Source organism: Lottia gigantea (assembly GCF_000327385.1).
Source record: "Lottia gigantea unplaced genomic scaffold LOTGIsca_14, whole genome shotgun sequence".
Taxonomy (NCBI): domain Eukaryota; kingdom Metazoa; phylum Mollusca; class Gastropoda; family Lottiidae; genus Lottia; species Lottia gigantea.
The window spans coordinates 4,050,395-4,065,148 of NW_008707617.1; the positions used below are offsets into that span (position 1 = coordinate 4,050,395).

The 14,754-nt window shown below is 34.2% G+C and overlaps 1 protein-coding gene across 1 annotated transcript; it reads right to left on the reverse strand.

Moving 5' to 3' along the window:
• Positions 1-2,728: 2,728 nt before the first annotated feature.
• On the reverse strand, positions 2,729-13,819 carry LOTGIDRAFT_111778 (hypothetical protein; the record flags this gene model as incomplete). Its single annotated transcript, XM_009049851.1, has 7 exons — positions 2,729-2,812; positions 3,529-3,609; positions 3,833-3,912; positions 4,380-4,468; positions 8,891-9,054; positions 11,879-11,932; positions 13,682-13,819. The coding sequence occupies 7 exons, from the start codon at positions 13,817-13,819 to the stop codon at positions 2,729-2,731; spliced, it is 690 nt and encodes a 229-aa protein (XP_009048099.1).
• Positions 13,820-14,754: the final 935 nt, after the last annotated feature.

Here is a 14,754-nt window from a genome sequence, read left to right on the forward strand (position 1 = left end):
TCCAAACCTGTTCCTTTTTTTGAACTAAGAAGCGGAAACAACCGAAATTCTAAGACAAAGTGGCTCACAATATGAGGTAATTGTATGCAAAGTTCCATTTTGAACAAATGTATACTTTGCGAGTTATGCCCCTGGCCAAAAATGTCAATAATGAGTAATTAAACCCGGAAGTGCCACGCCCAACTCAATTTTTTTTTTAATAAGTTAATCAATATTCAAAATGTTACGTTATGTTCCAAATGTCAAGTTCCTACATAATAGAGGTCAAAAGATATAGGTCAACAAAAGTCAACAAAGGTCAAAATCGAAAAATGAAAATATCCAAATGTTAAAACCCGTTCCTTTTTTGAAACTATAAAGCTGAAACAACTGAACTGTTAATACATACTGGCCAAAAGGATGAGGTAATTGTGTGCAAAGTCTCTTTTTGAACAAATGCGTCCTATGCGAGTTATGCCCCAGCCCCAAAATGTAAACAATTAGTAATTCAACCCGGATGTGCCACGCCCACATAAGTTTTTTTGTCATAGGTGAATTCATATTCAAAGTGTCTAGTTATATTCCAAATATCAAGGTTCTACATCAAATAGATCATAACATATACATACACTAAGCTCAAAAAGTCGCAAATATTGTAAAAAAAAAACTCAAATATGAAAAAATCACGAATTTCAATTTTGCTTTAAAAAAACGATTGTTATATATCTATGTAAAGTACACGAGAAGCACATTAGGAAACCGAAAAAAAATACTCTCTAGGTTAATTAGGTCACGTGCTAGAGCAGTCCAAAGTTGCGAATTTGGATGTTTTTGGACAGCTATAAAAGTGAAAGTAGACGTCAGAGGTCAAATATGAAAGCATAAACTAATAGACAACGTCAATGACCTTTGACCTAATAAAGGTCAAGGTCATCAAAGGTCAAGGTCAAAAATTGAAAATTTTGAATTTCCAAAACCTGTTCCTTTTTTTGAACTAAGAAGCGGAAACAACCGAACTTCTAAGACAAAGTGGCTCAAATCATGAGATAATTGTATGCAAAGTTCCATTTTGAACAAACGTATACTTTGCTAGTTATGCTCCTGGCCAAAAATATCAATAATGAGTAATATTACCCGGATGTGCCACGCCCACCTTAATTTTTTTGCATAGGGTAATTGATATTCCAAATGTTATGTTGTGTTTCAAATTTCAAGCTTCTACATTATTCAAATCAAAAGATATAGGTCAACAAATGTCAACAAAGGTCAAAATCGAAAAATGAAAATATCCAAATGTTAAAACCCGTTCCTTTTTTGGAACTATAAAGCTGAAACAACTGAGCTGTTAACACAAACTGGCCAAAAGGATGAGGTAATTGTGTGCAAAGTCCCTTTTATAACAAACGTATCCTATGCGAGTTATGCCCCAGCCCCAAAATGTAAACAATTAGTAATTCAACCCGGGGGTGCCACGCCCACCCCAATTTTTTTGCCATAGGTGAATTCATATTCAAAGTGTCTAGTTGTATTCCAAATATCAAGGTTCTCCATAAAATAGGTCATAAGATATACATACACCAAGATCAAAAAGACACAAATATGGTAAAACAAAACTCAAATTTGAAAAAATCACGAATTTCAATTTTGCTTTAAAAAAGCAATTGTTCTATATCGATGTAAAGTGCATGAGAAGAACATTAGGAAACCAAAAAAATTAACCCTCTAGGTTAATTAGGTCACGTGTTAGAGCAGTCCAAAGTTGCGAATTTGGCTTTTTACGGATAGCTATAAAACCGGAAGTACATGTCTGGGGTCAAAGGTCAAAGTATCAAATGATAGCCAAGGTCAATGACCTTTGACCCTAAAAAGGTCAAGGTCATCAAAGGTCAAGGTCACGAGATACAAGCCTTCAAAAAGTGAAAAAAAATTCGACCGGAAGTTGAAAAAAAGCAAAAGTCAAATTCAAAAATCCATTTCCAACATTTTTGTTGCCATCGACTAAAGTATACACCAACATAAAAATTTGACCAATCCCATTCTCCCCCGAAGCCCCATTTTGAGTTTTATGAAAAAGTATCAAATCAAGATGGCGGCCGAAGTTTTTTTTTCGGACTAAATTTTATTTTAAAATCGGCCATAGAATTAAGATTAATAACGATATACATAATTTCGTTGAAATATTTCAATCACACCGGAAGTTATTCAACCGGAAGTGAAAATCGATTTTCCACTTTAACCGGAAGTGACGCAAAAATTTTGAATACGTCAAATGGTTTACATTAGTGACATGCATCTTTTATCAAAATTTCAGATTAATCCGAAAAAAACTGAAAAATGGTCCAAAAATTTCGAAAATCGGCCAAAAAATGTCTGCGACAAATTTTCGAATTTTGAAATTTTGAAACTGCTATTCTTTCAGATTTTAACAGTAGATTCCAAAAATGCAAACCCAAAGAAAATCGACCGAAAAATACGACTTCTAGAGCCGATTATCTATTAACTAATATAAATGCTTGTAAAGGCAGTTGTACATAAACTTTTCCACTAGTGAATCTCATCCTAGAAAATCATTGCTTTAATAAAATAAATAAAACCCAAGTATTATGGTAGCTTCTCCTTCTGATAGCTTTGATTTCATCTGTAAGTTTAATCTTTCCAACCATTTATTGAAAACTCTGTGAAGAATATTACTATATAGACTCTTCATGAGATTATTATATGAACACTTTAAAAACTTCCACACTCAACATCAGCAATATCCACATAAAATATCACTCCTCCTTTCTTCATAAATATCTTTCATAACATTATAATCATTATTGGCATCCATTACCTGAAAGAAACATTTTTGACATGAAATAATTGGGAATTGCTAAATTGCCAGTCAAGATAACACATGTAGGAAATGAATATTTATACAGTCAAGTAACCTAATTTCGTGGAAACCCATTATTCGTGGATTTCCGGAAATGATTAATAATTTACATGTGCGACCTCGTGCGACCTCCGCATTAGTTTGTTTTGATAAACATGGGTTTTCTCTACAATATCAGCTAGTAGAATGAATCCATTAGTTTAATCCAAGGTAAAATGTATTAATGTATACTTTGACAAATACAAAATGGCGGATTTCACTTATTACCAAACGTCCCCATTTTTTATCGGCCGAATTTCCTTATAATCCCAAGCGGTAATCGGAATTCCAAGTGTCGTCTGCTAGAATATATTCCAACGAATGAAGTCACGTGATCAACTAGCGGATTCTGTGTCAGCAGAAAATTTCTATGGAGCACAAAGTGGACCATATTCTTATGTTGTTTCAGTGACTTTTAGCAATAAATCACGCTACGTATCTTATTTTGACAGTCACTATTTTTTTTTTAAATCGTGGTTCTTTGGTTGCTCATGAAATATGGGTTAAAGTGAATGATTCATAAAGAAAATTGAAATAAACCAATTTTAATTATTTTTTAGAATATCTGAGGAAACATCTAAGACATAAAAATTTTTTTTTCGTTTTGATACACTGTGACATACATAATAACTTACAAGAACTGGAGCCGGTGATTTAAAACTAGATTCATGTACCAACCAATCTTCATGTAAATTATGAAGTTCTTCTATTAATTCCTAAAATTGAGTATTGAGACTATCTAAAGTAGCTTAAAGTTGGTTTCAAATATTGTTTTGTAAAGTTGTGTACATTATAAAACTGTATAGAATTGTGCTTCACATAATCTCTAAAAGCTTGACCAGTTCTGTTTATCTACAGACTGTACATTACAGCTTGAAACTTGGTCCAAAAACTCAATAGCTGTGCTATGACATTAACAAAAAATTTTGATGGACTTACAAAGGGTACACATGATTCTTCTTGTCTGGATCTTTGTCTTATTCTGTCATAACATACCTCAGGATCAGCTCTTAAATAAACTGTTAAAACACAACAATTTATATTCCTTAAGGCAACTTGATACAAAAACACCTATTAAAGGAGCAGTATGCATAATTTATTAAAAACGTCATAAATTAAACTAAATGCAAGATATTTTTCCTTAACTCTTTCAAACTGAGCGGCCGTTAAACCAAGTGCATCGCACAACGCCAATGTTCACGCTTTAATTTATATTAATTGGAGTTTGGAGTTCAGGGTATATGACATTTTATTTAATTTACACTCAGAATTCCAAGGGATAAATCTTTCAGATAAGGTAATTAAAGCTTTTCACTAGATTTTGATCTGTAGTTGTCATTAATTTGAGCACCTAACTTTTATAACCTAACACATGACCAATTTCTAATATTGCTAAAATTTGGAATAAGGCAATATTACTACAGATATAAATTTCAATAACAGTATTCAATACAATATTAGTTTACTTATGACCAAGTTCCCATACCTATAAGATCTAACTGTACTTGTTGAGATTTTAATAACCATTCAAACCATTCACTAATTATAGCATGCTCTAGACCATTTAATGTTCCCCTGCAAAAGATATATAAGTTTAAACTAACAAGTTTGCTTAATCAATTTTAAGCTTGTCAGTATGGAGGGGGATCGTTGCCAGAAGTATTTACAAAATCAAACTTGAAAACAAGGCCTCGACTTGACAAAGTCATATTTCAACATTACACAATTACAAAATAAACCTTCATAAAATCAAAAAGTCAATGTACTTGTTACAAAGTAGAGATATTGATAGTTTACTTTTCAAACTTTATTTCACATCAGACACCATTCAAACTTTCCTTTACGAAAATTAATTCTTAACTTTGCATTATTGACATTATCAACTATGTCTTCTTGACTTTGCATTCGTGAAAGATGTAAGTTCGACCACTGTATTCTTGAGAGTTGTAAAGTCAACTTCTGCCTTCTTGAACGTTTACCATATAAGGTAACGTGACCTACTTTATTTACATCATCCGGAAATTCACGGAAACTAACGGAAATATAAATCAATAATTGCTCCTTGTCAAAGGGATATAACTCTAAATAAACCTCAAAACTGGATGTTCAAATGCGGCATTGGTCAATTGACACTTCGTCATTACTTCAGTGGCCGGCCAATTTTTATGGCCGATGGATACACTGATTTTTTTGATTGATTGTAATTGTTGTAATTAAATCAAAAAACGAAAAATTTGTAATTCATTTCTTATTCAAATGAAACCTCTAAAAAGTCGTGTTATGAATAGAATCATTACATAGTTATCATCATTTCTTTGGCCAGTGACAGATATCCAATATGGATATTGAAAAATGGCAAATTTTTCCAATGGTCTCCTTTGGAATTATGAATGCAATTGTTGGTGTCATTGAGGTCCTGGGATACATGTTAAGGTGTACAATTGGGAGAAATGCTTTTTATTCCTATAATCGCTAAAATATGGCCATTGACGAATATCCAATATGGCGGACTTGCCAGTCAAAGACAAAGCCCCTATATGGCCAATTTTTGCACAGTCCATAGTAATGGAGGTGGGGCAGATTTTTGGATGGAATTGGCACAAACTCAATCACATAGTGCCTTCAGACCTGTGAATATCGCCAAAATTCCAACATAATGATATTTTCATGCCTAACTCTGTTACTGGCCAGGCAATGATGAAGCCTATACATGGCCAATTTTTGAAAAATGACCAATTTTTTCCTATGATCTGCTATGGAATTATGAATGATATTTTTGGTGCCAGTGAGGTCCTGAGATGCCAATCTAACATATTTAGGTGTACAATGGGGAGAAATGCTTTTTATTCCTATAATTTCTCAAATATGGCCAGTGACAAATATCCAATATGACGGACTGGCCAGTCAAAGACGAAGCCCCTACATGGCCAATTTTTGCATAGTCCACAGTAATTGGGGTGGGGCAGATTTTTGGATGGAATTGGCACAAACTCAAAAACATAGTGCCATAGTGAATATCTCCAAAATTCCAACATAATGGTATTTTCATGCCTAACTCTGTCACTGGCCAGTAAATGACAAAGCCTCTACATGGCCAATTTTTTAAATATGGCAAATTTTTTCCTATGGTCTGCTATGGAATTATGAATGATATTTTTGGTGCCAGTGAGGTCATGAGATGCCAATCTAACATATTTAGGTGTACAATGGGGAAAAATGCTCTTTATTCCTATAATTTCTCAAATATGGCCAGTGACGAATATCAAATATGATATTTCAAGCATTTCTCTCCATTGTATACCTAAATATGTTAGATTTTTGGTGCCAGTGAGGTCCTGAGATGCCAATCTGACATATTTAGGTGTACAATGGGGAGAAATGCTCTTTATTCCTATAATTTCTCAAATATGGCCAGTGACGAATATCAAATATGGCATTTCAAACTTTTCTCCCCATTTTATACCTGAATATGATTGTCATCTCAGGACCTCACTGTCACTCATAATTCCATATTAAAAAATTGGCCATTTTTCAAAAATTGGCCATGTAGAGGCTTCGTCATTGACTGGCCAGTAACAGAGTTAGGCATGAAAATATCATTATGTTGGAATTTTGGCAATATTCACAGGTCGGAAGACACCATTTGATTGATTTTGTGCCAATTCCATCCAAAAATCTGCCCCACCCCAATTACTGTGGACTGTGCAAAAATTGGCCATGTGTGGCCTTCGTCTTTGAGATGACTGGCCAGTCTGCCATATTGGATATTCGTCACTGGCCATATTTGAGAAATTATAGGAATAAAGAGCATTTCTCTAAAAATGTTAGATTGGCATCTCAGGATGTCACTGGCACTAAAAATGTCATTCATAATTCCATAGCAGACCATAGGAAACATTTTTAGCCATATTTCAAAAATTAGCCATGTAGAGGTTTCTTCATTGACTGGCCAGTGACAGAGTTAGGCATGAAAATACCATTATGTTGTAATTTTAGGGATATTCACAGGTCTGAAGGCACTATGTGATTGAGTTTGTGCCAATTCCATCCAAAAATCTGCCCCACCTCCATTACTATGGACTATGGCCATGTAGGGGCTTTGTCTTTGACTGGCCAGTCTGCCATATTGGATATTCGTCAATGGCCATATTTTAGCGATTATAGGAATAAAAAGCATTTCTCCCAATTGTACACCTTAACATGTATCCCAGGACCTCAATGACACCAACAATTGCATTCATAATTCCAAAGGAGACCATTGGAAAAAATTGGCCATTTTTCAATATTCATATTGGATATCCGTCACTGGCCAAAGAAATGTTGATAACTATGTAATGATTCTATTCATTACACGACTTTTTAGAGGTTTCATTTGAATAAGAAATGAATTACAAATTTTTTGTTTTTTGATTTAATTACAACAATTACAATCAATCAAAAAAATCAGTGTATCCATCGGCCACAAAAATTGGCCGGCCACTGAAGTAATGACGAAGTGTCAATTGACCAATGCCGCATTTAAACATCCGGTTTTGAGGCTTATTTAGAGTTAAATCCCTTTGAAAAGGAGCAATTATTGATTTATATTTCCGTTAGTTTTCGTGAATTTCCGGATGATGTAAATAAAGTAGGTCACGTTACCTTATATGGTAAACGTTCAAGAATGCAGAAGTTGACTTTACAACTCTCAAGAATACAGTGGTCGAACTTACATCTTTCACGAATGCAAAGTCAAGAAGACATAGTTGATATGTCAATAATGCAAAGTTAAGAATTCATTTTCGTAAAGGAAAGTTTGAATGGTGTCTGATGTGAAATAAAGTTTGAAAAGTAAACTATCAATATCTCTACTTTGTAATAAGTACATTGACTCTTTGATTTTAGGAAGGTTTATTTTGTAATTGTGTAATGTTGAAATATGACTTTGTAAAGTCTAGGCCTTGTGTTCAAGTTTGACTTTGTGAATACTTTTGGCAACGATCTCCCTCAATAACTGTGTTTCCACTGACAAATTGCCGAACCGTTAGCGTTCGGGAACCGTAACGGTTCGGCAATTGAAGCTTTTCTCGTTCGGCAATTTATCGGGGGCCAAATGAAAGCCAGCTTTCGTTTACTCAGTGGAAACACAAAAAGCTGGCTTTTTCTCGTTCGGCAATAGGGGGCGTGTCGATAAAAAGAATTCTTATCAGAATCAAAACCAGCATTTGAACTTTCTTTCGTCGCTGCAAGTATCTACGAATGTCCAAGTTACATCCACTGTAAGAATTGCGTTTTCTCTTCTTTTTAACTAAAAATTTATAAGTTAACATCGAATTGGCCGCCATTATTGCTTTGTTTACCTTAACCGGTCATGCGCAATAATGTACTTCCGATTTAACGATAGTCTTGTACATCGCATGCTGTCAATAATGTGCGACTTTATGATCGAGACCAAAGTCGTTCGGGAACCAGAAAAACTCAGTGTAAACGCAACGTGTTCGGCAATAAAGCTAGCTCTAAGCTAGCTTAGAGCTAGCTTTCCTTCACAATTGTCAGTGGAAACGCAGTATATATGTCAGTACATTGTTTAAGTAAAGTAATATATACAAGGTGTTCAATTTGGACGATACTTTCATGTGTCCATCTTTACCAGTTAAATAAAGAAAACCAAGAAACATCCGAAACAAAATGAATTGAGTTTTGAACCTTCTCTTCACCTGATTGGGCTAATGAAGATGGGCAACACTATACAGTATGCAATGAGGTAATTTTCGCCAGGACAACAGCATATGCCTAATCTTTTATCATTTCCAAATGTCAAGGGCATGCACAGCCTGTAGTCAGAAGGACTTGATACTCTTTCTACACAGCCCATCCAACCTGAATCCCTGACAGGTGGAAACTGGATTTAAAAAATTAGTTAAAAATTAATCTCAAATTATAATCTCGTCCTATGCTTGAATTAAACCCTGAACCTTCTTAATCCATATTCACTGAATATAGAAAACATAAGCTTACTTTCTGAAATCATTTTCGACAAAACAATATTGTGTGCTGTACAAAGATCTTTCTAACATTTTAATGGGTTTCTTTTGTTGTTTTTTATGCATCTGTATTCTGGTTAACTGTGCATACATATTGAACGAAAAACTCCATCTCTTTGGATCTTTATAAAGTAACCCCTGAAAATAAAGATGGCTTGCCACTCAAGATAATATGCACCCACTGGCAGCTTTGATTTTGAAATGATAAAAAACAGACTTTAGTGACTAAAGTACGTATTTTCTCATATTAAAGAAATTTTATTAGTTTGAATTCAATGATATATATATATATTTACTACAAGTTACTTATGCTAAGTAATTCCAAAATTTTTTTAAAGATAGCTTGCCAGGCAAGGTAACATACGCCCACCACCAGCTGTCAGAAATGATAACAAAGTCTGTAGTGGTTTCATATGTGAAACCAATCATCCGATTGTTACTAATTCAAGCTTAACTCAGGTCTCATACCAAGTTTCATCAAAAAACAAATATTAAATGTAGTCTCTATCAGGCCTACAAGCCAAATTAGTCGCATTGAATTAATTCAAGGGTCATAACTCCAAAACCATTCATCCAATTATTACCATTTTTGACCTTGAGATTTCATCAAGATATACATGCATATCAAGTTTCAATGAGATCAGATAAAACCTGCACCCTGTATCATGACTACAAGCAAAATTTGATGCGGTTTTACTAAATCAAGGGCAATAACTCCAAAACCATTCATCCGATTATGACCAAATTCAAACTTGACCAAGATCTCATCAATATACATTATCACATCAAGTTTCAAAATCAGTTGAAAACTGTAATATCTATCAGGGTTCATACAGCACTTTGCCTCAAAAATTCAAAGACTTTTCAAGAACTCTGGAGTTTGAAATTCAAGGACTTTTCAAGGATATTAATCTGACAGAATACACATGTACCTAACTTCTGAACTGTGAAATCAATAAAGATAGTTAATATTTGTCAATTGGGTTAATCTGTTCTTTGCCTAAAGATGTGTGTGTATTTGCAAATCATCAGGAAGTTTGGTTCTCTTGTCTCCATAACATGTGTATGTGTACGCTAGTACTGGTGGTGCTTAGAAGAATGGGTAGTTATAGCCTAGTTCTTAAAACCCATAAAATTTCTCCTTTCATGGCAGCATTACGAGCAGACACGTAAATTGTCACATCGCTACTTGACCTGCTTTGAAGAGGATTCATCGGTGTTAAACTAGGTTTTGTCACCGCCACCGACATTTGAAGACACCGCCATTATCTGTCCTTCCATTGACTTCATCAAACTGACATGTTTTTCACTACTCATGTGAGATTTCAGAGCTTCCCATTTTTGCCAGGTTTATAGTTTTCAGTTACAGACTGAACAGCGAGAATGGTTTCGGTTATCTTTAACCTCCATTTACTAAATTCACTTATTTGTAACCACGATCGGTTAAAAGTACATCTTCTGGACATAGCGATAAATTTAGATTAGAACAATGGCGGCGATCAAGATATACATGTTACCAAGGAGACCATTTCCCAGTGGGCCCAGCTCTGAAATATTACTTTTTTTCGAACAGGTCATTCTGCCAAATTAGCGAAAAAAATCACTAAAATTCTCTTATCATTTGGAATTGATCAAATACAGTGAAAAATAAAAGCATGTTATTAATTTAAGTTGATAGACATCTCGAGACGTGACCTTACAAGTTATCTATAGTAACATAATAATCGCTCGATCAACATGGTGTGTGGAGATAGTAGATATCATAGATGACAACCGAGACTACATGGCCCATGGCTGTTGCTTCATACCCCCTACTATGTAATCTATATTAAATACTTCCAAGTCAACGTTTATTATTTTCAGTGACGGCTGTTCTGTTGATAAATCTTACTCAGACAAAAATGTCCGCTTATCAAATTGTAAGAAATATATACAATTTGGACTCAACTAAAAATTAGGAATTTCAGAGAAAATGGGTTTTTTATGGTGTTTTCAAAGACTTTTTTTGAGATCAAGGTTATTCAAGGCAACGGACGGAATTCAAGGGTTTTTCAAGGCTGTACTAACCCTGTCTATTGTCATCACAAACATATTTTGACGCGTATTTCCAAAGTAAAGGGCGATAACTCAAAAACCTTTCATCGAAAGATTATCACATTCGATCTTGACCAAGGTCTTATCAATATTAATGATCACCCAAATTTCATTAAAATCAATTGAAAACTGTAGTCTCTATTGTGTTCACAAAGAAATTTTGATGCTTTTTTCAAGAGCAATAACTCAAAAACCGTTCATGGAAAAATCGTCGAATTCAAACTTGACCAAGATCTCATCAATATACATTATCACATCCAGTTTCATTAAAACCAGATAAAAACTGTAGTCTCTATTGTGTTCAGAAGAAATGTTGACGGACACGCTTTTTAGCGTGTAAGAGCTAAAATTTGAAAGGGTTTTCAAGAAAAATATTTTTAGATACGGGACCTTCTTGGGTGATAACGAACACTCCCATTGGGTTTCATCAAAATCTGTCAAGAATTGAGCCTTCTAGAGTGTTTACGAACTAAAAATTGAATGCGTTCAAGAACAAGGAACAAGGACACTAAATATTTTTTTATATTTCCAATTTTCAATTAGATTCATCCATGGGTAATAAAAAATATTTATCACAGGTTTCGTCAAAATCTGTCAATAATTGAACCTTCCACAGTGTTTACAAGCTAAATTTTAACGTGTTTTCAAGAACAAGGGCAATAACTCATAATAATTATTTAACTGATTTTCAATAAGGTTCATCCTAGGGTGAATACAAACTCTCACACCAAGTTTGGTCAAAATCCGTCAAGAATTGTGCCTTCTGGAGTGTTTACGAGCAATTGTTGACGCTTATCAGATCCCATGATATTGTGCCAATATTTCACTACACTGGTTTTTACCAGAACATTTTATCTTGTCAACTTACCAAAGCATTCTGTCCCTTCACATTTGTCCACTGTTCTACAGGTTCAGGTATCGGCTGAAATAAAAAAAATATAGCTTGCCAGACCAAGTTTAATATGACAACTGGCAGGTTTGTTCATTAAAGGACATTTGGCTTACTCGCAACTATCCCCAAAATCATCTATCCTTGAGAGAATGATATATTTCTTTTCAAACTCTTTTCTATATAGGCTTACAACAGGGCTCATCCTTTGATGATAATTAAAAACAAGTGATTGCCTAGCAAGATACGCCCACTTTCCTGACACATTTTCAGTATATCAAGGGCAGTCACCTATCTGTGTCAAATCATACCAAAAATCTTATTTGTGCAAGCTATTGTTGATTTAAACAAACACACATTATTTAATAAAATTCTGACATGTAAACTGTCACCTATATTGCCAACAAATTTTGATTACCCAAGAAAGATCGTCAAATGCGATCAGATCTCATCATTATAATTGATCACACCAAATTTCATTTAAATCGGATGAAAATTGTGGTCTCTATTGTGTTCACAAACAAATTTTAATGCTTTTTTCAAGGGCAATAACTCAAAAACCGTTCATGGAAAAATCGTAAAATTCAAACTTGACCAAGATCTCATCAATATAGATTTATCACATCCAGTTTCATTAAAATCAGATAAAAACTGTAGTCTCTATTGTGTTCAGAAGAAATGTTGACGGACACGCCTTTTAGTGAGTAAGAGCTAAAAATTGAAAGGGTTTTCAAGAAAAATATTTTTAGATACGGTTCCTTCTTGGGTGATAACGAACACTCCCATTGGGTTTCATCAAAATCTGTCAAGAATTGAGCCTTCTAGAGTGTTTACGAACGAAAAATTGAATGCGTTCAAGAACAAGGAACAAGGACACTAAATATTTTTTGATATTTCTGATTTTCAATTAGATTCATTCTTGGGTAATAAAAAATATTTACCACAGGTTTTGTCAAAATCTGTCAATAATTGAACCTTCCACAGTGTTTACAAGCTAAATTTTAACGTGTTTTCAAGAACAAGGGCAATAACTCATAATAATTATTTAACTGATTTTCAATAAGGTTCATCCTAGGGTGATTACAAACTCTCACACCAAGTTTGGTCAAAATCCGTCAAGAATTGTGCCTTCTGGAGTGTTTACGAGCAATTGTCCTAAGTCAAGGGCAATAAGTCAAAAACCGTTTATCGCAAGATAGCCAAATTCGAACTTGTCCAAGATCTCATCATTATAAATATACACACCAAATTTCATTTAAATTGGATGAAAACTATAGTCTCTATTGTGTTCATAACCAAATTTTGACACGTTTTTCATAAGTCAAGGGCAATAACTAAAAAAACGTTCATCAAAAGATTGTCAAATTCGAACTTGTCCAAGATCTCATTAATATAAATGATCACAGCAAATTTAATTCAAATCATTTCTCATTGTGTTCACATGCCAATTATGAACGGACGGGGCAACGACAATATACGACCACATTATGATGTGGGCATTGAAAACAATAACTTAATAATACTTTTAGAAATTTTGTACAGATAATCTTAATTAATTTTGTAGAATATTGATCTAGGTGGTCCAAGGGACATAACTGTATATAAGGAACTCTTTAATAAAGAGGTCAGAAATGGTAAGAAAGGTCAAGTATGTATGACCGCACGATTGATAAGATGTCTAGTCTTTTTAAAATAATAAACAGTAGTCACTTCTAATCTTTGATGTTAAAACCTGAAAATCCACGACACAACAAATTTCATAAAGATACAACATACACCTACCTCAACATTTGGTGAATTTTTGTAATATTCTAATAATGTTGTTTTACCACAACCTATATTACCTTCAATAGACACCTGAAATTGATATAAAACTAAAATATGATCAAATTGAACATGAATGCTAAGTATGGCGCACATATGAGTCAATAGCTCAGTCATTTACCACAAGTAACTGAAATCTCACCTTGTGCGGGTAATTTTTGCTCCTTCGTTCGCCTCGGGACACAGTGTGTCAAAAATCCATCCTGTTTGATTACTTATTGCACGAATGATGATTGACCCAGCGTGTGCGCTTGACTTGAGACAATAGCTCATCATTTCCTCAACGACCAATAGAATGTGCTTAAGCTGTCATGTGATATTTTACAGCTGTTGTAAAAAATGTTCAGTTGAGTGAGCCAAAGTTGCACCGTCTGCAGTGAAACCATATGGCTGAGACAATTGGCACACAAGCCAAATGGCTGAGATGTTGACTAAAGTACAGTAACAATCACCAGTATGAAATTTTCAACCTTCAGTCATACACTTCTGTTGAACTCTTTAGGGTGATACTGAATAATATTGAGTATGAGTTATTTCCCTTGTTCTTGAAAACATGTTCAACTTTTAGCTTCTGAAAACTCAAGAAGGCAAATATTAAATCTTCAGCGCGGGACTGAATAATAAAACCAAGTTTTGTCAAAATCCAGCAAGAATCATGCCTTTTAGTGTTTAATAGCTAAAAATTGAACACGTTTTCAAGAACAAGGGCAATAACTCATACTACATATTTTTCGGTTTTTCTGATTTTCAATAGGGTTCATCCTTGGGTGATTACGAACACTCACGCCAAGTTTCATTAAATTCCGTCAAGAATTGTCCCTTCTAGAGTGTTTACGAGTTTAGAATTGAATGCATTTTCAAGAACAAGGGCAATAACTTATACTAAATATTTTTCCATTCTTCTGATTTTCAATAGGGTTCATCCTTGGGTGATTACAAACACTCAAACCAAGTTTTGTCAAAATCCGTCAAGAATTGTGTCTTGTAGAGTGTTTACAAGCAATTGTGGACGGACGGACATGGGTGATGGC